This window comes from Quercus robur, chromosome 4 (assembly GCF_932294415.1).
Source record: "Quercus robur chromosome 4, dhQueRobu3.1, whole genome shotgun sequence".
Lineage (NCBI taxonomy): Eukaryota > Viridiplantae > Streptophyta > Magnoliopsida > Fagales > Fagaceae > Quercus > Quercus robur.
The window spans coordinates 82487108-82511120 of record NC_065537.1 but is presented as its reverse complement, the minus strand read 5'-3'; the positions used below and the strand labels follow the sequence as shown (position 1 = coordinate 82511120).

Below are 24013 nucleotides of genomic sequence, written 5' to 3'. Positions count from 1 at the left end.
AATAGAGATATGAAATAAGGTTAACTAAATAATAATTTAATTGATATTGCATGATGATTTAATAAAATTCTAAAGAGAAATTTATAGGAAGCTCCTTGAGGTATTAAGAAACAACAGTAACCCAAATTTTGTAGAAATAACAACTCTGTAACATAAATACAATGGTGCCCAACCCCTTTAGGCCCTTTGGAGGGATCTCTGCAACAGTGACTAGTGTAGAAAAACTCCTCATCTTCTTCATTTCTGTTACGCGCAATGCGGACACGAACTCTCCTTGGCACACTCTGAATCCCATGGCTCCAGACATGCTTGTTAAGCTTAACAATTAACATCCACTCTGACATCAGTTGTTCCCATTGCCTTTTGGGCAAACTTCCTGATTTCCTATATGGCCTTTGGAGCCATCTTCTTGAAAGTGAAAGTGCTGCACATTGGATTGGCAAAATTGAAAGGTTACTTAGAGTTGTCCAAACAACAACCCATTAGCTAACTGGGATACATCAACGAATCAGGAACAAATGAAGCCTTGTAGAGTGGCATCTATTTTAAGATTATAGTTTCTCAATGAAGCAAATAATAAAAGAGCTTAAGGATTGGCTTGACAAGGAGTCGTCTACATGTATACCAAAAATGACATCCAACTTTTGGTGATGTGTATCTACTCAAGAGAAAAATTAAGAATTTGACAACTCCCACACTTTAAAAGGAGGTGAGGTGCACCTAGAAGCACTTTGTCAAGGATTGGCTTGACAAGGAGTTACTAGTTCTCTGGCTCTTTAACATTTTATTTTAATAGAATCAGTCTGAAATACTTTCAATCAAATCATGATCTAAAATCATTTACAACAACATTATGAATGGCTGGTGGCAAAGAATCCATCCGCACAAACAGAAGGGAAGACAACCAAGCTCTCCTAGCCAAGGCAAGGGTAACCTTGTTGCCATTTCGACGCACATGAGAGAAACTAAAAGTTTGCAGGCTATTAACATTAGACCTCACATCTCTGGCTCTTAACATTGTATTCAAAAATTTAGACAAAACTAACAGCCTTCCAAATGCTACCCCTAGTGTACGTATAGACTCCATAAAATTCACCCTAGGGGCCTAATCAAGGATTTCTATGTAACCCAACGATACTTAGTTCTGAACATGAAAGGCAAAGCACCCAAGATTACAAACACACAATATTTTCATGATTCAAAAGCATCACTACCTCTACAAATCTACAACACAACTCTCATGATATTATTCACCAGAGAGAAAAAAATATTTACCCCAAATCTACAACCATTTTTTTATCACTAACCTTTCTCAACTAAAACATTGATACTGTTGCTGTCATTCTCGTTATGATCATCATTCTAGTTGGTTGTTTGCACTCGACAGCATCAAATGCTTGGAACGGAGAATGTGGGTGTCATAGCCATAAATTCCTGTGCGCACCTTGTGGTGGAGATAAATGGCTGGAACATGCTCAACAATCCAGTAATGTGACCCTTGTTCAGGATCCAAACTTTCTTCTAATTCTTTAGGCAAGTCCAAAATTCCCAATACTTTGAGGTTTCTCAGATGTTGGATTCCAAAAGGCACCTCTTTTAGTAGCGGACTAAGCCCAATGAGAAGATCTTCAAGAAGAGGCAATGCTTCTTCATCTATCAACAATGAATGCACTGCATTTAAACTGACAAGTTGTAGCACCTTTAGTTTTGGAAACCCTCCTACCTTAAAGTGCAATTGCTCTCCATTGTATGCTTGGTATGCGATTATGAGCTTCCATAAGCTAGGTAGATTTTGAATGACTTCCAATGGGTCCTCATTCAACCTTGACCAACAAATCGTTAATTTAGCTAGATGTTGAAGCTTTGGAATCCAATCTGGTAACTTCTCTAAACGCCCTATTATGTAGAGGCGTTGGAGACATTGAGGTGGAGATGAAATGAATTGTAAATCAATTATCTCATCTTCCCTTATTGAGGCTATATATAGTGATTGAAGGTGGTTCATCTTTTCAATAGAGGCACACAAAACCATCATGATTTCCTTTGATACATTTTTTATGCCAAGCTGCCTCAATTGTCTCAACTTTCCCAACTCTTCAATTAGATCAACCCCTCCATGATTCAACTCCACAACACATAACTTTTGCAAGTTCTTTAAACACCCAACCCCTTTTTGTATCTTTACCCCTTTTTCCCAAGCCAAACTGAAATATATTTGGTTGTTGCGATGGTAGGCTATAAGATGGCGCAACTTATGAAGCATGTTAATCTCAACTGGTATTTCAAACACTAGTGACTGCTTTAGATCTAGAGTCTCTAGATTTTGCAACTTTCCTATGGATTTTGGAAGCATTTTTACTTTGGTATTTCTCAAACTTAAATATCTTAAGTGAAATAAATTTCCCACATCTTCAGGAATGCAGTCCAGTGGAGCATCTTCAAAATCCAATACTTTCAAAAGCTTGAAATTAGCACAAAAATTATTCATATAGAACTTTGGCAATTCATCAAGATTGAACAATAAAAGAGAATGAATGTGAGTGTCCTCAAATCCCTTAAGTACAGCATATGAAACTTTGTCTACTGACATGCGTCGAGTTAGTCCTTCAAAGCTAGACTCGTGTTTTGAGAAATTATAACAAAAACTCAAATCCTTCATCTTTTGGAGGATGATCTCACGCAAAAGATCATGGAGTCGACACTGTCTAACTTTTCCATCAGAGTCAACCTTAGATACTTGAACCAAGTTTCTGTGGATTAATTCTATCAAGTATTCTTGGGAAACTTGTTCTAGTGTTTTACCCTCAGTTTCTTTTACAAAACCTTCAGCTATCCATTGCCGAATCAATCTTGCACTATTAATAGGGTAGTCCTCTGGGTACATACCAAGGTATAAAAAGCAAGATTTAAGGTTGTAAGGCAAGTCTTCATAACTTAGAGATAGAATCTTGTTGACACTTGCAAGATGGGGATTTCTTCCAAACTCAAAGCCAAGGCTATCATGTAAGTTTTGCCATTCAATGACAGTTTTGTCTTTGGTTGACAAAAGGCCACCAATAGCAACAATTGCAAGTGGTAATCCTTCACACTTCTTGACAATGTCAACAGACAAATTCTTCAATGCTTGGGGACACAGTCCTCCAAAATCAAATTGGAAAGCTCTCTTGCAGAAAAGCTCCCATGCCTTATTGAAAGGTAGTGCTTGCAACTCATAAACATGAACAAGTGATGATTTTTTACAAAAACTAGCAACCTCCCTATTACGTGTTGTGATCAAAATTCTACCACCCATATGACTATCAAGTAAGGCATGTTTTATACCCTCCCAAAAGTCAATTTTCCATACATCATCAAATACAACCACATACCTCTTTTGCCATAAGTACTCTCTCAATTTATTTACCAATGACTCTTCTTCCATTGCGTCAATTCCCAATAGAGGAGGCTCCTTTCTGGAATCGCGAAATTGCTTTATTATGCTTCTAAGTAGATCCTCAATATTGTAAGATTGAGACACTGGGATCCAAGCATGACAGTCAAAGTATCTTCTCACCATTTGGTGGTCATAGACTTTCTTCACAAGAGTGGTCTTGCCTAGTCCCCCCATTCCCACCACCGAAACCACTGTACGATGAGACGGTCCTTCTACCAACCAGCCAATCAATTCATCTCTAGGAGATTCAATTCCTACAACGTCCCTATCATCAAGATAAAGAGAATCCTTTCGAGGGTCATGCCACCTAACATTCCGAGCACTACTGCTTAATCCTAGGCCAGTGGATTGGAAGCCATATTTTTCACTTCTTTCCTTGACTTTCTGGAGCAATGCTTTGATCTTTTGAACTTTAACAGCTATTTCGTGATGAGGTATTAACATGGTAATCAAGCGAGCAGATTTTTGGAGGAAACTACGGAATCCATGACGCGGATGAGGATGATGATGTTGAGCCACGTGAAGCAAGTACTCGTCCATGAAAACATCTATGCGGAAAGCTCCTTCTCTTACTTGTTTCACCCAAGTTTTGACACCCTCGCTGATGTCCTCCTCTGCTGCGGCCCTTGCATCTGCATCCTTGAGAAAGGACCGAATGCTCTCCAGTTCATCTTTGATGTCAGCTACTTCTTCATGGATGTCCTGTAGCAGTGTTGCTTCTTCGCTTAACAAGGAAATCAGCTTGTCGATAAGAGTGGATACTACCCCCTCTGCCATGTAGCTTATCTTCTTACTCCAACGTTTATTTCATCTGAATTTTTGGCTCCTCCCTGTGATCAAATATTGCCTGAGGTTAAGCTCCTGTAGATCAAATATCCACTCTATACAAAGAATAATTACAGATTAAAAAATATAAGATAATGTATGAATGAGTACACAGAAGATGATAAATGATGAACCTGCATTATTGATGAGAAAAGCAACGATAAAAGTCCTAGCCAGTAAGGTGGACTACACCAGTAGTTACCTTTGTCGAGCTATTTGTCATGGTACACGCTCATTAAACTCATATGATTAAATATTGCTCTTTTTAGTTGTTTATTACTATTGTGCAATATAACTACGGTTAAACCTTCCCTTACTGAAGTCAACTTAAGTTTGAGACCTCACTACCTCAGCAATAAACCACCTCTTATTAGAATTTTCTATTCCCAAAATTCTCTCTCCTTCCTATTCCTCTCCCTGCTATTAGAATTATCTAATTTCCTCAATGCTGCATAATTGGCCTATTTTCATGACTTTTTGGTGTGTTCATTTCAACCAACCAGGTGGAAACTACAATTTCTTGATCTGCAGGATTGAGATCATTGGACCTTATTTCAAACTTGAAAGTAGGCTTTATTTGACTAATGGCTATTTTAGAATGAATATAACTCTAATTTGATATTCTAACCCAAGAGATTTGATAAATTCACGGCTCTTCTACAAGACTGCGTAATTCTCCACAAAAACTTCGAATGTACCAATTTTGTTTTAGCTCAAGTCCAGAATTTAATCAATTAATAATAAAAAAGACTAAAATACAAGTTTAGTCTATCTAATTAAAAATTTTAGAATTATGAATTGATTCTTTATTAGATATAAACTAAACTAACTCATGTGAAAATGGGTGTAAGAAAACCAAAACTCACCAAAGAAACTTATGCTTTCTGCACAGGTCACCCAACACAAATACAGAACCAAACTTATCCAAGCTAAGATTTTGGCACAAAACTAAAACAGCTGAAATGGAAAATACAAAACAAAAAATAAAAAGGAAAATGAGAGAGAAAAATACCTTAACGAAAGCAAACTTTGAATTTTATCTATAAAAGTAGAATGAGCTAACGGCAATCCCTTCATTAAAATACACCCCTAGTAAAATACAACATTGGTGTGAGGAGAAAACATTGCTTCAATAGTTTTGGTGACTTCCAATGTTCCACAAAGTTGGTAGTTGGCCTTCCTCACCAATTTTGGGTTATAGCAAAAGGGTCCCTAATGATCCAGGGTCTATAATCCATAGTTTAAGGCTTTAGTATAGATTATATTGTACGGATGATGTGAGTTCCTCTAGATATTGAGCGTATTTTGTTTGCAGATGCAAGCTAGTTTTTGCTTGATTAAAATTACAGTCTTGATTCTCAAGAAAAAAAAAAAGAAAAAAAAAGGTGTTTTTTCATGGAATCGACTATTATTTGACTGACATTAGCAAGCATTTGATGATGATTTGGTACACCAAGACTTTTTAAAAAATAAAGTAATTCAATTGGAAAACAGTATAAGATCTTCTAAGTTATATGTCCTACACAATTACATTTACATCAAAACAAATGAAGCTTACAAATATTTAACCTGTTCATGACCAAAATGGTATTCATCAACATCTGAGCTGATAGGTGGTACACAATTCTTGGGTTTCTAGATAGGAGTTCAAAGGAACTTTAGCCTAGCCACAATGACTAAAGGCTGGTTATATCCTCTAAAGTGGCTGATGAATCAGGGAACAAAAGAAAGGAACCACAACCACCTCTTATGCGTGCAAGGTATCTCATGCAATACATGTGTATACCCTTGTCACAAATTGTAAGTCCCACAGGGCTATATGACACAATGTGAGACTATTGTGAGAGGGAAACATCAGTTACATACTACAGGCTACAAACGGCATCCTAATGCTATAATATGATGGATTAACATTTTAACAAACATAATCAGTCCTTGACTCCATTATCTTCAAAACATCACAGTAATACAGCATTTGCATTTGGCTACAAATTCAGAAGCAGAGGCCATGGGAATATAACATAAACTATGTTTCACATCATAACACAATTTATAAGTTCTCATTGAAAGACTGATAACTTGAACTGGGTGAATAAATAGATCAAATAAAATTCCATAATGCTTCTCTCTCCACTGGAGATGGTCCCAAGAAAATCCAAAGCCAAACAAAACAAAAAAAATCTCTGAAACAAGTGTAGCCAAAATTGGAGCAACCTAACCATGATCTAGGGAAGTAGGCTATAGTTTAGTCTTCTTCCTCAATGACCTTGGTGCCCAAACCCTTTAAGCCCTCTGGAGGGATCTCTGCAACAGTGACTAGTGAGAAGAATTCCTCCTTCGCGTCTTCTTCGTCATTTCTCTTACGGGCAATGCGGACACGAACTCTTCTTGGCACACTCCTAATCCCACGGCTCCAGACATGCTTGTTAAGCTTAACATCCACCCTGACGTCAGTTGCTCCCATGGCCTTTTGGGCAAACTTCCTGATTTCCTTTATGGCCTTTGGAGCCTTCTTCTTGAAAGTGCCGCACATGGGATTGGAAAAATGTGGAAAGGTTACATAGAGGTGTCCAAAATACAATGCATTAGCTAACTAGGATACATCAAAGAATCAACAACAGCAAGGACAGAAAGAGCAGTGAGTAGATGGTAAAACATAAAAGATTTTAAGAAACAGAAAAAGCTTTGTAGAGTCTATAGACTGGTCCCAAGATACTATTCATAGTTTAAAAATTATTTTGTTACAGTATTTTTAGTAACAAGTTTTCAGTTTTCAACAATAAGTCGTATCTAAATAGATCTTAGTATTTGCTTTATTTGATAAATTAAACCATTTTAATAATCAAATTCATTAAAAAAAATGATGGGAAAAATTACAAGATTTTTATGTTCATTATTTCAATTTAAAGTTGGAAAAGTGCACTAAAGAACTTAGAGTATTATGTTCTAAACCTGTTTTGATTCTTTTGAATACAAAATTTGAGTACAAAATACACCCTTCTCTGATTTGGCACTTGTTCTTTATTTTAGGAAAAAGAACTTTTTTCATTTAAGCTCTTCTTTGGTGGGTCCTAGCCGTTTTCAACAATATAATGAGAATGTCAATGTATTCATTTTCACATACTCTAAAAACACCCTAAATGTGTATTCATTTTTAGCATTTAAGTCTACTTTTTAGGATATTTTTTAGAATAAGCAACAGCCTACTTTTTAGGATATTGAAAATAAAAATTGAAAACAAATTTGCAAACCAAACCCTTTTTTTTTTTTCGTGGTGGGTCTCATAGAAACTGAAAATTAATACATAAAACACCTCTTTTTTTCTCAAACCAAATAGCCTCTTTAAGAGAAACTATAAATTATTTTTACTTTTAAAGTGTTTTTCAATTTTAAAGGCAAGAAGAAACTTTTTAGGTTATGTAGATGGAGAGAAGCAAGATGGAAAGATGGCCAAAATACACCAATTTTCAATGTGTTACGATGATCTACCCCCTCCTTTTTTTTTTACTCTCCCTCTATCCAAAATGGAAAAGGCTAAAGTTACAAAAAATGAGAACTAGTAAAAATTGCTACATTTAAATTTTGTAAAGATGTGGTAAAAAAGTTTGTGCCGGTAGCATTACTCATCCAAAATTAAGGTTAGTAAAATTGCCAAAACATGGTAAATTTTGATAAAAAGTTTTAAATACCCTTAAAACTCACTCCCGCTCTATCTTTACTGGAACTGCAATCCTTGATGACCCCCCCAACCCCCCAAAAAAAAAAAATTTTGAAATACAATTTGATTTTTGTTATTTATAGAAAATCACAATTTCATCCTGAAAATTTAACAAGTACCGATTTCATGGTTGTCACTCTACATTCAACCATAACACAAAGCTCAAACTTTCATCCTGAAAATAGTACACTGCCTATCAAAATTTACATCATTTGATAATGATCTTCTAAGCAGCAAGCACCATGGCTGGGGTCTTGGGGAATAGTTAAAAGTTCAGATTTGCAGTTGATTACTATGCCATAACATTATAGGTCACAAAATCAAGTCAATATGTCTAATAATGAAATTCATCCAAGCTAACAGGTTTATACCTCACTCCTTTCTCCATGATTTACTTGCAACTCATTACTTTTCCCTTCTAAACTAATTATAGTTTCCACATGAAGCACCTCTCACATTCCTCCAACTTCGCTTTGTACTTTGACATTTCAGTGTTAGCCAAAACCTGTTTTAAGTAATTGGTTTTGTAATTTGCTTCCCTCCTCAACCTCATGACTCTTCTTCTGAAGCTCCTGTTGGAGTATACCAACTTTATCTTCCAAGCATTCCAATTTGGACATAAGTAATTCCTTGTCTTCTATATTCTCTCTCAATAGATGTAGATTATTTGAAGTTTTTGAGAGAAGCCAATCAATCTTTTTGACTAAATTTTGTGCAAACACCTTTCCATCGGCTACTTGTTGTTTCTTTCCTGTAAGCTCATCTTCGAGCTCGTCAACTTTTTCCACAAGGCATTGAAGGAACCATGTATTTCTCGAACAGGGTGCAGCCCGCTTTGTGCCAGAAAATGTGCCAAATTTTACATTGGAGGGAGAATTTGATTCAATGAGGAAACTAGAAGTAGGAGAGTTGGAGCTTGTGGCTTGAATTAAGTTGGCTTCTTTCACATCCTCCAAGCTTCCATTAAAACAGATGTTATTCACTTCAGCTGTGTCACAAGGAGCCTCAGAAGTGTCTGAAACTTTGTTTCCATGATCTACAATACCAGGCAATAGATAATAATAGTTTAGAAACAATGAAAGCAACACAACATCTATTATGATATACCATGATAAACTACCCAGTTGTCCGTAAACTTAAGCTGTTACAAAAGAATTAATTTAATCATTTGAATGCAATTCTAATATAGCCAATTGTGGGTCTAAGCTGAACTAACCACAATCACAAATGAGCAACATTCACAAATTCAAACAAATCCGGAACTTATGTGAAGTGACAACCCACTACATAATCCACTTTTAAATCAGACCGGAAGTGCCAGAAGATTATAAGAAACTTCACCAAACTTAATGCAGCTACTTATGATTTACAATTATAGAGATAAAAGATAAAGTTTAAAAGAAAAACAATAAAGAAGAAAAGCAGTCTTACCAGGTGAAGTTATTGAATCCCTTCCTTCTGCCACCTCACCACTTTCACCTCCATGATTTACCATCAATTCATTATTTTTCAATTTTAAACCAATAATTTTGTCCATCAGCAGGTTATTATCTTCCTCGTACTCCTTCAAACACTGTTTGTTCTTTGACATTTCAGTGTCATTCCAAACAATCTGTTGCTGCGATTGCGCTCGTAATTGTCTTCCTTCCTCAAACTCATGAGTCTTTTTCTGAAGCTCCTCTTGGAGTCTACCAGCTTTATCTTTGAAATGTTCCAATTCGGCCATAAGTATATTATTCTCGTTTTTATTATCTCTCAACAGCTGATAATCAACTGAAAATTTAGAGTTAAGCCATTCATTATCTTTGGCTAATGTTTGCACCAACTTCTTCCCCTCTACTACTTTTTCTTCCTTCTTCTAAGCTCATCTTGGAGCTCATTTACTTTTTCGCTCATCGCCATTCACTTCGGCAAGAAGCTCTTTTGTCCTTTTTCATACTCTAGAAGTTGTTTTCCCTTATTTACAATAGCAGAGTTGCTTTCAGGAACCAAATGCACAAATCTATTCTGCAATTCCATTCGCCCATCAATCTCAAGTAGTTGACATTTCATTTTGGCAAGTACCCCATTCAAGCTTGAGAGACTGGTTCTCTTCAAGGGCTTGTTGCTTTTTGTGTTGAAGTCTTTCTATTGGAAGTATAAGATCATTTTCCTTTTCTTTACATGCATCTTCCCTGGCTTTCTTGCCCTCAGGAAAAAAATTCTGCAGGTTTTCGGATTTCAATTGGAAAGTAGGGAAGATCTAACTGCAGAATATATGTTCTATTTGAGAAATCCTATCTTTTGCTTCCTCAATTGTAGCAACCAGTGTAGTTCCAAGGCCCAAGACACACTTTTCAATGTTTTCATCCTCTCTGTAAGCAGGATACCCTTGTTTAGGAGAGTTTTGAAGGTGTCCTTCCATCTCTAGCTTTAAAAAAGGTACAGCAGCCTAGTTAGATAAGATATCATCAACATAGGACTTTGGTGTTTGGACTTCAACAAAAATTAAATTGATAATTTTGAATATAATCAGTTATTAAATCGATAATTTAATCAGTTATTACTACAAACAACTTATTCTTTCTTTTCTTCCTTTATTTTTTGAGGGGGTGGGGTCGTAATTTACACACACACACCCCAGTAAGCTTTGATTCTTTTGAGGTCATGACCTCACCATCTTCGTATTATTGTAGTAAGAGGATTGAGCCAAAGTTCATTGATAAATTCTTCAAGAGAGTTTCACCATAAGACTATCAGACTGCCGATATTTCCATAAAGCAAAAACAAAAGTTTTCCATTGTTCTCAATGCTTCAAAAATCAAAATTCCACCTAGCTATGAACTATATATACATAGGGAAAAGGCTTGTAATAGCTATTACTTATCTGATAGTTATAAACCCATTAGGAGTTTATTTCAGCACCCTTGTTTGCAAACTGTTATCCATCACATAGTTCAATAGACTAATATATAAACTAAGCCTGTTCTGGACTTCCAAATTAATCTAACTAACTCAATTACCGTACTTGAGAAGCTAGTCTATGACTTACATTATGAATATTGAGTAATGACACTCTTTAACAACAACATTATCAGTCCAATTCAAAGATATGTAAACTAAGAAAAACCAAATTCCAACTAGTGATTCAACCTCTAAGACAATTGAGAGAGGAAAAAATACCCCGAAGAGTAGAACTAAAGACCATGAAGTAAAGGTCACTAGTTCAAACTTTGCCTTCTCACTCTCCTTAGGACCATAACTCAAAATAAATGAATAGATAAATAAACTTGAGAAAAATATGCTCTATATAATTTTATGTCAAATTGCCAATAGTTGTACAAAAGTTAGGTATAAACAGTACAAGGAAATACAGATACAATTGTAGTACCAAACTATATTTGGTTCTAAGTTCGAACATAGCCTACTTCAAAGATAGATTTTAATAACCAATTAACAAAGCCAGCAAAGCAAAGTATATAAAACCAGATTTAAATCTCATGCAATTTTGCCAAGAACTTTATGACTCAGTGGCACTATCCAACCCTTTCCAACAAAATGATCATTCCTCCTGTCATGACTTGAGGAAAGCTCTAATCACATCTAGAGTTATACCTAGTCTAGTTACAATTAAGATTCCTCGTAATTGCTTATATAGCCCAAATCAACCTCATATACGCTTAATGTTGAACTCAACACACACTTGCACAAAACATAGTATCCCCAACCCCAAGCTAAATGTCTTACTAAAACCCAGTTGTGTGAGCTAAATACATGACAATGGTCACATACCTGGGGGTGTTTTTCCCCTTCTTTTTTTTTGTTATATATAGTTTTTCACAACAACATTTTTCACAAATTTTACTAATTAAAATAACTGTATTTTTAAATTGCAATTGTAACTCAAACGGACACTAAAAGAAGTAAATATCACTATTTTATATAATTAAAAATAGATTTAGAGGAAAAATCTTTATTAAAAAAAAAGGACAAATAAATAAAAAATAAAAATAATAAAAATAAAAAGGAGAGTAATAATTATTTAACATCCCTATACCCATGTTAAAAAAGAAATCAAAATCAAAAGATCCCTCAGAATGCCTAGTATCTACCTCGCAGGGCACGAAACCGTGGTTCCTCAACCTCTGCAACAAGCTTGCAAAAGGGAGCCCCATGTTTCTTTCTTTTTTGTGGTATAAATTCCGTGCACCATTTTCAGATTACTAAACTTTTCCTCATTGGGATACAAAAATTGTAAGAAATCAAACTTTAGCATAAGATATACATCAAGGCTGAACACATTCCATACACATATTATATATACGGAGAGAGAGAGAGAGAGAGAGAGTACCATTGGAGCTATGTCTCGTGAGTTTTATGAAGTGTTTCGCTGCTGGGGTTTGTTTTGTTGCGGCTCTGACAGTGTGTTTAGCCTTATATATATGCTGATATGCATACACTCACGAAGTCCACTGGGGAGAGAGTATACGAGGGTTTGTTGATTTTTTCTTAAAGCAGGGGTGTTTGAAATGAATTTAACATGTGCTGTTACTGTTGTAAAGGTCAAACAGCTCTTACAGGACAACATCATTTGTCACAACTTGCCCAACTAGAACTAGTCAACACATCACATGACAATCAGTTACAGATAAACCACCATTTTTTCTCAATTAATAGTAGAACGAGAGTCATCCATGTCATAATTGTGACACAAATTAAAATTATATCCTTAAACTTTCCCGTAAGTAAAAGTTATTGTCTTTAGGTATTATATTTTTAGATTGAATTTGATTATGTGGTTATATTGATCAAAAGATACAAATTATTTAAAGATAATATTGTTTTAATTGAATTAGTTAATATAATTACATGACTATTTAGTTGAAAAAACTCAAGGTACAATATCTAGGAAATTATACATAATTTTTTCTTTTACGTTTCTCTCTTCCACATATGCACAGCTCACACATATAAAAGAAAGAATATAAAATAGAGATATGAAATAAGGTTAACTAAATAATAATTTAATTGATATTGCATGATGATTCATAAAATTCTAAAGAGAAATTTATAGTAACCCAAATTTTGTAGAAATAAGAACTCTGTTAACATAAATACAATGGTGCCCAACCCGTTTAAGCCCTCTGGAGGGATCTCTGCAACAGTGACTAGTGAGAAAAACTCCTCCTTTGCATCTTCTTCATCATTTCTGTTATGCGCAATGCGGACTCGAACTCTCCTTGGCACACTCTGAATCCCATGGCTACAGACATGCTTGTTATTTGTTAAGCTTAACAATCAACATCAACTCTGACATCAGTTGTTCCCATGGCCTTTTGGGCAAACTTCCTGATTTCCTTTATGGCCTTTGGAGCCATCTTCTTGAAAGTGCTGCACATTGGATTGGCAAAATTGAAAAGTTACTTAGAGTTGTCCAAACAACAATCCATTAGCTAGGATACCTCAAAGAATCAGGAACAAATGAAGCCTTGTAGAGTGGCATCTATTTTAAGATTATAGTTTCTCAATGAAGCTAATAATAAAAGAGCTTAAGGATTGGCTTGACAAGGAGTTGTCTACATGTGTACCAAAAATGACAAACTTTTGGTGATGTGTATCTACTCAAGAGAAAAATTAAGAATTTGACGACTCCCACACTTTAAAAAGAGGTGAGGTGCACCTAGAAGCACTTTGTCAAGGATTGGCTTGACAAGGAGTTACTAGTTCTCTGGCTCTTAACATTTTATTTTAATAGTGTTAGAGATATATATTATTCATATTAGCCCAATGTAATAGGCCCAACCCTAATTCTACTTTGTGTGCAAGTCAAGTCTCCTACTTGTACTAGAAGTCTATTAGTCTAGGGTTTAGTCACCTATATATACTCATGTTAGGGTTCATTGTAATACAGGAGGTTATTGTACTACACTCTCATATAATAAAGATGTAGCCCTTAAGGGATTCCTCCGTGGATGTAGGCCGTCAAGGCTGAACCACGTAACCCTCGTGTTCTCAGTGTTCCTCCTCTATGCTTCCTCTTCCGCATCTACTCTAGCATACACAACATGGTATAACACATCGCGTTGCTAATATTTAACATGGTATCAGAGCCAAACTCCGTTCTTGGCATCAAACAAATATCTCTAGCGAACAAAGAAGATTCTCATGTGCACATCGCCAACAGAAGTCACACATGCTTGTCTGCTGGATCTAGACTCCACGGCATCTCGCAGCCACCGTGGCGCAGTGCTGTGTCCAAGATCCACAAACTCAAGCAAACCCGTGACATCAATCTCAGATCTGCGCAAATCCAAGCCTCGCCTGATGAAACCAACACCACAGGCTTGTTCCAAGATCTCTCGTGACCAAAACCCAGAAATCCGGTCACCCAAATCCTTTCCACGCGCCTCCACGAGCCGCAGAAGCCTCCGGAAAACTTCCCACGCGCCGTCTCAGATTCATCACTTCAGCTCATCCTTTGGCCACACGCGCCGTCCAATCGGCCATGTCGACCACCGATCTACCTACGGAAGAAATATCGTCTTCAACGGCCGCTGCACGCGCCTCCACGCGCCACCTGGGTTTCTGGCTTCTCCTCCACGCGCCGGTGACGCTGTCACGTGCATTCCACGCGCCGGAAAACTCCTGCTGGCGTCATCTGACGTCACCGGATGACGTCATCTGTCCACGTCAGCAGCCACGCAAGCACGGCCACGTCAGCCCTAGTACACGTCAGCGACACGTCATCAGCCACGTCAGCAGTGTCGTCTCGTCAGCACCATGTCGTTGACCCGGACCGACCCGACCCGGACCACCCGGATCTGACCCGTGAGCACTTTGACTGTTGACTTTGACTCTGACCAGTTGACTTTGACTTTGACTTTTGCGTTGACTTTTGACCAAAAGTCAAAATTTCCAAAATGGCCTATCTTGCTCAGTTTTTTGCGTAGATTCCGATTTTGGGCTCCATTTCTGCATTTGAGGCTCCGAAATTGGACATTTGGCATATTATTCATTGTGGTTTCTTCGAAGGCATTCTTCAAGGCATCTCCAAGTGATCTTCTCATGCTTATCCAACCTCAAGCCTTCATCGAGCTTCCGCCTTGAGTTTGAGGGAGGGTGTTAGAGATATATATTATTCATATTAGCCCAATGTAATAGGCCCAACCCTAATTCTACTTTGTGTGCAAGTCAAGTCTCCTACTTGTACTAGAAGTCTATTAGTCTAGGGTTTAGTCACCTATATATACTCATGTTAGGGTTCATTGTAATACAGGAGGTTATTGTACTACACTCTCATATAATAAAGATGTAGCCCTTAAGGGATTCCTCCGTGGATGTAGGCCGTCAAGGCTGAACCACGTAACCCTCGTGTTCTCAGTGTTCCTCCTCTATGCTTCCTCTTCCGCATCTACTCTAGCATACACAACATGGTATAACACATCGCGTTGCTAATATTTAACAAATAGAATCAGACTGAAATACTTTCAATCAAATCATGATCTAAAATCGCTTACAACAACATTATGGATGTCTAGTGGCAAAGAATCCATCCGCACAAACAGAGGGGAAGACAACCAAGCCCTCCTAGCCAAGGCAAGGGTAACCTTGTTGCCATTTCGACGTACATGAGAGAAACTAAAAGTTTGCAAGCTATTAAGATTAGACCTCACATCTCTGGCTCTTAACATGGTATTCAAAAATTTAGACAAAAACTAACAGCCTTCCAAATGCTACCCCTAGTGTACGTATAGACTCTATAAAATTCACCCTAGGGGCCTAATCAAGGATTTATATGTAACCCAACGATACTTAGTTCTGAACATGAAAGGCAAAGCACCCAAGATTACAAACACACAATATTTTCATGATTCAAAAGCATCACTACCTCTACAAATCTACAACACAATTCTCATGATATTATTCACCAGAGAGAAAAATATTTACCACCAAATCTACAGCCATTTTTTTAGCACTAACCTTTCTCAAATAAAACATTGATACTGTTGCTGTCATTCTCGCTATGATCATCATTCTAGTTGGTTGTTTGCACTCTTGACAACATCAAATGCTTGGAATGGAGAATGTGGGTGTCATAACCATAATATCCTGTGCGCACCTTGTGGTGGAGATAAATGGCTGGAACATGCTCAACAATCCAGTAATGTGACCCTTGTTCAGGATCCAAACTTTCTTCTAGTTCTTTAGGCAAGTCCACAATTCCCAATACTTTGAGGTTTCTCAGATGTTGGATTCCAGAAGGCACCTCTTTTAGTAGCGTACTAAGCCCCATGACAAGATATTCAAGAAGAGGCAATGCTCCTTCATCTATCAGCAATGAATTCACTGCATTTAAACAGTCAAGGCGCAGCTCCCTGAGTTTTGGAAACCCTCCTACCTTAAAGTGCAATTGCTCTCCATTGTATGCTTGGTGTGAGATTCTGAGCTCCATAAGCTAGGAAGATTTTGAATGACTTCCAATGGGTCCTCATTCAACCTTGACCAAGAAATCTTTAATTTAACTAGATGCGGAAGCTTTGGAATCCAATCTGGTAACTTCTCTAAACGCCCTATTATGTAGAGGCATTGGAGACATTGAGGTGGAGATGAAATGGATTGTAAATCAATTATCTCATCTTCCCTTATTGAGGCTATATCTAGTGATTGAAGGTGGTTCATCTTTTCAATAGAGGCACACAAAGCCTTCATGGCTTCCTTTGATACATTTTTTATGCCTAGCTTCCTCAATTGTCTTAACTTTCCCAACTCTTCAATTAGATCAACCCCTCCATGATTCAACTCCACATTACATAACTTTTGCAAATCCTTTAAACACCCAACCCCTTTTTGTATCTTTACCCCTTTTTCCCAAGCCAAACTGAAGTCTATTCGGTTGTCGTGATGGTAGGCTATAAGATGGCGCAACTTACGATGCATGTTAATCTCAACTGGTATATCAAACACTAGGGAATGCTTTAGATCTAGAGTCTCCAGATTTTGCAACTTTCCTATGGATTTTGGAAGCCTTTTTACTTTGGTATTTCTCAAACTTAAATATCTTAAGTGAAATAAATTTCCCACATCTTCAGGAATGCAATCCAGTGGAGCATCTTCAAAATCCATTACTTTCAAAAGCTTGAAATTAGCACAAAAAGTATTCATATAGAACTTCGGCAATTCATCAAGATTGAACAATAAAAGAGAATGAATGTGAGTGTCCTCAAATCCCTTGAGTACAGTATATGAAACTTTGTCTACTGACATGCGTCGAGTTAGTCCTTCAAAGCTAGACTTGTGTTTTGAGAAATTATGACAAAAACTCAAATCCTTCATCTTTTGGAGGATGATCTCACGCAAGAGATCATGAAGTCGGCACCGTCTAACTTTTCCATCAGAGTCAACCTTAGATACTTGAACCAAGTTTCTGTGGATTAATTCTATCAAGTATTCTCGTGAAACTTGTTCTAGTGTTTTACCCTCAATTTCTTTTACAAAACCTTCAGCTATCCATTGCCGAATCAATCTTGCACAATTAATAAAGTAGTCCTCTGGATACATACCAAGGTATAAGAAGCAAGATTTAAGGTTGTAAGGCAGGTCTTCATAACTTAGAGATAGAATCTTGTTGACACTTGCAAGATAGGAATTTCTTCGAAACTTAATGCCAAGGCTATCATGCAAGTTTTTCCATTCAATGATAGTCTTGTCTTTAGTTGACAAAAGGCCACCAATAGCAACAATTGCAAGTGATAATCCTTCACACTTCCAGACAATGTCAACAGACAAATTCTTCAATGCTTGGGGACATTGTCCTCCAAAATCAAATTGGAAAGCTCTCTTACAGAAAAGCTCCCATGCTTTATTGAAAGGTAGTGCTTGCAACTCGTAAACATGAACAGGTGATGATTTTTTACAAAAACTAGTAACCTCCCTATTACGTGTTGTGATCAAAATTCTACCACCCATATGACTATCGAATAAGGCATGTTTTATACCCTCCCAAAAGTCAATTTTCCATACATCATCAAATACAACCACATACCTCTTTTGCCATAAATTATCTCTCAATTTATTGACCAACGACTCTTCTTCCATTTCGTCAATTCCCAATAGAGGAGGCTCCTTTCTGGAATCGCGAAATTGCTTTATTATGCTTCTAAGTAGATCCTCAATATTGTAAGATTGAGACACTGGGATCCAAGCATGGCAGTCAAAGTATCCTCTCACCATTTGGTGGTCGTAGACTTTCTTCACAAGAGTGGTCTTGCCTAGTCCCCCCATACCCACCACCGAAACCATTGTACGATGGGACAGTCCTACCAACCAGCCAATCAGTTCATCTCTAGGAGATTCAATTCCTACAACGTCCCTATCATCAAGATAAAGAGAATCCTTTCGAGGGTCATGCCACCTAACATTCCGAGCACCACTGCTTGATCCTAGACCAGTGGATTGGAAGCCATATTTTTCACTTCTTTCCTTGATTTTCTGGAGCAACGCTTTGATCTTCTGAACTTTAACGGCTATTTCATGGTGAGGTATTAACATGGTAATCAAGCGAGCAGATTTTTGAAGGAAACTACTGAATCCATGATGCGGATGAGGATGATGATGTTGAGCCACGTGAAGCAAGTACTCGTCCATGAAAACATCTATGCGGAAAGCTACTTCTCTTACTTGTTTCACCCAAGTTTTGACACCCTCGCTGATGTCCTCCTCTGTTGCGTCCCTTGCATCTGCATCCTTGAGAAAGGACTGAATGCTCTCCAGTTCATCTTTGATGTCAGCTACTTCTTCATGGATGTCCTGTAGCAGTGTTGCTTCTCTGCTTAACAAGGAAATCAGCTTGTCGATAAGAGGGGATACTACCCCCTCTGCCATGTAGCTTATCTTCTTACTCCAACGTTTATTTCATCTGAATTTTTGGCTCCTCCCTGTGATCAAATATTGCCTGAGGTTGAGCTCCTGTAGATCAAATATCCACTCTATACAAAGAATAATTGCAGATTAAAAAATATAAGATAATGTATGAACGAGTCCACAGAAGATGATAAATGATGAACCTGCATTATTGATGAGAAAAGCAATGACAAAAGTCTTAGCCGGTAAGGTGGACTACACCAGTAGTTACCTTTGTCAAGCTATTTGTCATGGTACACGCGCATTAAACTCAAATGATTAAATATTGCTCTTTCTATTTGTTTATTACTATTGTGCAATTTAACTACGGTTACACCTTCCCTTACTGAAGTCAGCTTAAGTTTGAGACCTCACTACCTCAGCAATAAACCACCTCTTATTAGAATTTTCTATTCCCAAAATTCTCTCCCCTTCCTATTCCTCTCTCTGCTATTAGAATTATCGAAGTTCCTCAAAGCTGCATAATTGGCCTCTTTTCATGACTTTTTGGTGAGTTCATTTCAACCAACCAGGTGGAGACTACAATTTCTTGATCTGCAGGATTGAGGTCATTGGACCTTAGTTTCAAACTTGAAAGTAGGCTTTATTGGACTAATGGCTATTTTAGAATGAATATAACTCTTATTTGATATTCTAACCCAAGAAATTGGATCATCTCACAGGCTTTTCTATGAGACTACGTAATTCTCCACAAATACTTCGAATGTACCAATTTGTTTTAGGTCAAGTCCAGAATTTAATCAATTAATAATAAAAAAGACTAAAATACAAGTTTAGTCTATCTAATTAAAAACTTTAGAATTATGAATTGATTCTTTATTAGATATAAACTAAACTAACCCATGTGAAAATGGGTGTAAGAAAACCAAAACTCACCAAAGTAATTGATGCTTTCTGCACAGGTCACCCAACACAAATACAGAACCAAACTTATCCAAGCTAAGATTTTGGCAAAAAACTAAAACAGCAGAAATGGAAAATGCAAACCAAAAAAAATAAAAAATAAAAAGGAAAATGAGAGAGAAAAATGCCTCAACGAAAGCAAACTTCAAATTTTATGTATAAAAGCAGAATGAGCAAAGCTAACGGCATTCCCTTCATTAAAATAAACCCCTAGTAAATTACACCATTGACGTGAGGAGGGAACATTGCTTCAATAGCTTTGGTGACTTCCAATGTTCCACAAAGTTGGTAGTTGGTCTTCCTCACCATGTCTTTTGGGTTATAGCAGAAGAGTCCTTGATGATCGAGGGACTACAATCCATGGTTTAAAGCTTTAGCGTAGGATTATATTGTAAGCATGGAGTCACTTCCTCTAGATATTGAGTGTATTTTGTTTGCAGATGCATGCTAGATTTTACTTGATTAATATATATGCGGCTTCAGGATTTTTTTTTAGGGAGGTCAGCAATAACAGAGTTAGGAATTTGTCATTTGTCATGAGGGGTGAGTAAAAAATTAAATGATTAATCTTTTTTTTCTATAGATACAACTTCCATATTATATACAATACAACTATATTTATAATAGTCTAAAACCATTATAAAATAGGTAAGACAACAACTATTGAATGCATAAACTAATATAATTAAATTACTAGTCATACATTTTTGTCAAATTAATAATAACTTATTATATTTATATGTAATATCAATTATATAAAAATATATGATAAAAAAGAAGAAGACTAGTAACACACTTAGGAGTGGAGTAGGACTAGGAGTAAATGTGAAACTAAGAAAAAAAATAGTAAATATAAGTTTTTGCTTTTGAAGTGAATGACTTCTTAACCATACACATAGACATAGTCACTCTCTTGGAATTGGAGATAATTGGAGATGGAAAGAAAAACTAAGAAAAAATATATAAGTGAGAAAGCGAGATAGAGAGAATGAGGAAAAACAACTTCATTTCGTTGTCAATTGCAAGGTAAGCCAGAATTTTGGAAAGAATATTCTTTTTTTTTTTTTTAATGAATGAGCAAAATTTTTGGAACTGACAATACTTTCAAAAAAATTCCACAACAAAATCTAGATAACCAATTGTTAAATGTAGATAAAAAAATATTGTTAGTTGTGGGTCCTGATAAGAAGCAATTACAACTTGTCTCATATTATTGTAAAAATACTGTGAAATTAAAATTAAGATGATCATATTGAAGTTTCAAGCTTATTTCAATTGGTTTCAAACAAAATTTAGGATTGGGGTGTTCAAAATTTTATTTTAAGGGGTCAAAATGAAAAAATTTTAAAAATTTATATATAAAAATTTTGTTTGGGCTAGGTTGAACCCCCTAGCCTTCATGTAACGCCGCCCATGGATTAAAATTAGAGTCTTGATTCTCAAGGGAAAAAAAAAGGAAGCACTTTTTCATGGAATCGACTATTATGTATACATCTAACATCTGAGCTGTTACGTGGTACACAATTCTTGGGTTTCACAGTGACTAAAGGCTGGTTACATCCTTTAAAGTGGCTGATGAAACAGGGAACAAGAGAAAGGAACCACAACCACCTCTTATGCGTGCATAATATCTCATGCAATACATGTATACCCTTGTCACTAATTTCAAGTCCCACAGGGCCATATGACACAATGTGAGACTATTGTGAGATGGAAACATCAGTTACATACTACAGGCTACAAACGGCAGCCTAGTGCTATAATATGATGGATTATCATTTTAACAAACATAATTAGTCCTAGACTCCATTATCTTCAACACATCACAATAATACAGCATTTGCATTTGACTACAAGTTCAGAAGCAGAGGCCATGGGAATATAATATAAACTATGTTTCACATCATAACACAATTTATAAGTTCTCATTGAAAGACTGATAACTTGAACAGGGTGAATAAGTAGATCAAATAAAATTCCATAATGCTTTTCTCTCCACTGGAGATGGTCCCAAGAAAATCCAAAGCCAAACAAAAAAAAATCTCTGAAACAAGTGTAGCCAAAATTGGAGCAACCTAACTATGATCTAGGGAAGTAGGCTATTCTTTAATCTTCTTCCTCAATGACCTTGGTGCCCAATCCCTTTAAGCCCTCTGGAGGGATCTCTGCAACAGTGACTAGTGAGAAGAATTCCTCCTTCGCATCTTCTTCGTCATTTCTCTTACGGGCAATGCGGACACGAACTCTCCTTGGCACACTCCTAATCCCACGGCTCCAGACATGCTTGTTAAGCTTAACATCCACCCTGACGTCAGTTGTTCCCATGGCCTTTTGGGCAAACTTCCTGATTTCCTTTATGGCCTTTGGAGCCTTCTTCTTAAAAGTGCTGCACATGGGATAGGCAAAATGTGGAAAGGTTACTTAGAGGTGTCCAAAAGACAATGCATTAGCTAATTGGGATACATCAAAGAATCAACAACAGCAAGGACAGAGAGAGCAGTAAGCAGAGTGTAAAACATAGAAGATTTTAAGAAACAAATAAAGCCTTGTAGAGTCTAGAGTGGCATCTTTTATAAGATCAGAGTTTCTAAGTCTAGATTTGTATCAAAATGACAGCCAACTTTTGCGATGTGTATACTCAAGAGAAAAGAAAGGAATTCAACAACTCCTTACACTCCCTAAGAATTGGTGAGGTGCACCTCCAAGCACTTTGTCAAGGATCGGCTTGACATGGTATTCAAAAATTTTGGACAACAGTGAACAGTATTCCAAATGCTACCCCCTTTGTACTTATACGCTTATAGACACCCTAAAATTTACCCTAGGGGCCTAATCAGCGAATTCATATGTAATCCAACATACTTAGTTCAGAACAGGAAAGGAAAGGGACCCAAGACTACAAACACACATGATTTCCATGATTCAGACGCATCACTACCTGTATGTCGGTGAAAGGAATGTCAATATTCCTTGCTACACATAACAATACATTTCTTTGCATCTCTACAATACCTGAGTATCTCCAATTATGCTAAAACTATACCACCACAATACTCAGGTATCTTGACTCAGGGCAGAGTTTACCCTTGATAAAGGAGAATCAGTCAGATAACAAAACACTAATCACACTAAGAAGTTCAAGCATACTTCCCATTTCAATAGATAAAACCTTCAAAGATTCATGATTTTTCAATGGATGATACAAGTATACAATCTCGGCAATACTCTAAACAATATAAATTATTTCATCCCTAGAATATACTAGTTTCTAGTGCAAACATGTTCCACCATACTGTGTATCATTGACATAAGATATTTATACCCCATAATACATTAATCTCAAATCTACAACACCAATTTGCAAAAATCAATCTCTTTTTCATTCACTTAATTCTCAGCAATCCAAATGAAACCCAATTGAGTCAAAAAAGAAACAACCTTGTTTTCTACTAGGAAATGAAAAAAAAAGAGTTTCAAAATGCACCAAAGCAATAACCAAAAAAACAGCTTTGACCCATTAAATCTAATCATACTTAAATCAGATCTAACCCATTAACAAGCACAAAAATGATGTAACACAAACTTACAGAAACACAAACACTTATACATAGAAAGAGAGGGTTGTGTTACCATCCATGAAGGCGTTTGTGGAGGTTGATGGTGTACTCTCTTGTAACAACCTCTTCCTTTCTTCCTTTGCTGCCCTTGTCCACCATTTTTGCAGCTTTGGACTCTCTCTCTCTCTCTCTCTAAGCTCCAAAGCCTTGCTCTTACGGCTGCTGCTGCGAAGGAAAAACTAGGGCATCACACAGGAAATATATATAGTGGGCTATGTTTTATTGGTGTAGCCCTGGGCTTTTGGTTAAAGTACCAAAATGTCCTCTTCTGTGGTTCACAAATAAAGTTAATGTGTGTTATGAAAGCAGGGGTAATTGGGTAAAAAGCGGAAGATATTAAACGGTTTGTCGTTCCAATTTTTATTCTCTTCATATAAGGAGCAACACCCAGTTTTGTATATTTTTGGATAAATTGATACTATCATTCATTTTTTGTCTTTCTTTTTTGGGTTTTAGATGACGATTATGTGTTATATGTGCGAATTTGAAAGTTGTGGGTTCGAGTAATGACGAAACCTATTAGTGTTCAATAAGTCCCATATATAAAAGCATTAAAAGGGTTTAAGTGTTGTCGAGACAATGACCATGCCTGTAAATGAACTAATCATTTATAAACAA

The 24013-nt window shown here is 36.7% G+C and overlaps 4 protein-coding genes across 6 annotated transcripts; all 4 read right to left on the bottom strand.

Annotated features, from left to right (window-relative positions):
- Positions 1 to 4: 4 nt before the first annotated feature.
- LOC126723972 (disease resistance protein RPM1-like) lies at positions 5 to 20241 on the bottom strand. Its single transcript, XM_050428004.1, has 3 exons — positions 18367 to 20241; positions 1308 to 3740; positions 5 to 424 (listed from the first exon to the last, which is right to left on the bottom strand). The coding sequence occupies exons 1-2, from the start codon at positions 18834 to 18836 to the stop codon at positions 1358 to 1360; spliced, it is 2853 nt and encodes a 950-aa protein (XP_050283961.1). The 5' UTR covers positions 18837 to 20241; the 3' UTR covers positions 5 to 424; positions 1308 to 1357.
- Positions 6276 to 6814, bottom strand: LOC126723975 (60S ribosomal protein L31-like). The gene has a single exon (XM_050428009.1). The coding sequence runs from the start codon at positions 6789 to 6791 to the stop codon at positions 6504 to 6506; it is 288 nt and encodes a 95-aa protein (XP_050283966.1). The 5' UTR covers positions 6792 to 6814; the 3' UTR covers positions 6276 to 6503.
- LOC126723973 (uncharacterized) lies at positions 8262 to 12443 on the bottom strand. 3 transcript variants are annotated; one of them, XM_050428005.1, is made up of 3 exons: positions 12307 to 12443; positions 9408 to 10407; positions 8262 to 9012 (listed from the first exon to the last, which is right to left on the bottom strand). In XM_050428005.1, exons 2-3 carry the CDS (start codon positions 9700 to 9702, stop codon positions 8471 to 8473), a joined length of 837 nt encoding a protein of 278 aa, XP_050283962.1. In that variant the 5' UTR covers positions 9703 to 10407; positions 12307 to 12443; the 3' UTR covers positions 8262 to 8470. The 3 variants fall into 3 exon arrangements, with proteins under 3 accessions (XP_050283962.1, XP_050283963.1, XP_050283964.1); XM_050428006.1 differs by having other exon boundaries at positions 9408 to 10386; XM_050428007.1 differs by having other exon boundaries at positions 9408 to 10382.
- Positions 20242 to 21660: 1419 nt separating the features above from the next.
- LOC126723974 (60S ribosomal protein L31) lies at positions 21661 to 23583 on the bottom strand. Its single transcript, XM_050428008.1, has 2 exons — positions 23409 to 23583; positions 21661 to 22164 (listed from the first exon to the last, which is right to left on the bottom strand). The coding sequence occupies exons 1-2, from the start codon at positions 23492 to 23494 to the stop codon at positions 21885 to 21887; spliced, it is 366 nt and encodes a 121-aa protein (XP_050283965.1). The 5' UTR covers positions 23495 to 23583; the 3' UTR covers positions 21661 to 21884.
- Positions 23584 to 24013: the final 430 nt, after the last annotated feature.

What these genes read in the sequence shown, in the direction of transcription:
- LOC126723975 (XM_050428009.1), bottom strand. Translation starts at nt 6,791, where the DNA reads ATGTGCGGCACTTTCAAGAAGAAGGCTCCAAAGGCCATAAAGGAAATC.
- LOC126723973 (XM_050428005.1), bottom strand. Translation starts at nt 9,702, where the DNA reads ATGGCCGAATTGGAACATTTCAAAGATAAAGCTGGTAGACTCCAAGAG. An exon ending in GGATTCAATAACTTCACCTG is followed by an intron (nt 9,013 to 9,407) that starts GTAAGACTGCTT and finishes CTGGTATTGTAG; the next exon opens with ATCATGGAAACAAAGTTTCA.
- LOC126723972 (XM_050428004.1), bottom strand. Translation starts at nt 18,836, where the DNA reads ATGGCAGAGGGGGTAGTATCCCCTCTTATCGACAAGCTGATTTCCTTG. An exon ending in AGTGGTGCTCGGAATGTTAG is followed by an intron (nt 3,741 to 18,366) that starts GTGGCATGACCC and finishes TCGGAATGTTAG; the next exon opens with GTGGCATGACCCTCGAAAGG.
- LOC126723974 (XM_050428008.1), bottom strand. Translation starts at nt 23,494, where the DNA reads ATGGTGGACAAGGGCAGCAAAGGAAGAAAGGAAGAGGTTGTTACAAGA. An exon ending in CACAAACGCCTTCATGGATG is followed by an intron (nt 22,165 to 23,408) that starts GTAACACAACCC and finishes TCCCATGTGCAG; the next exon opens with CACTTTTAAGAAGAAGGCTC.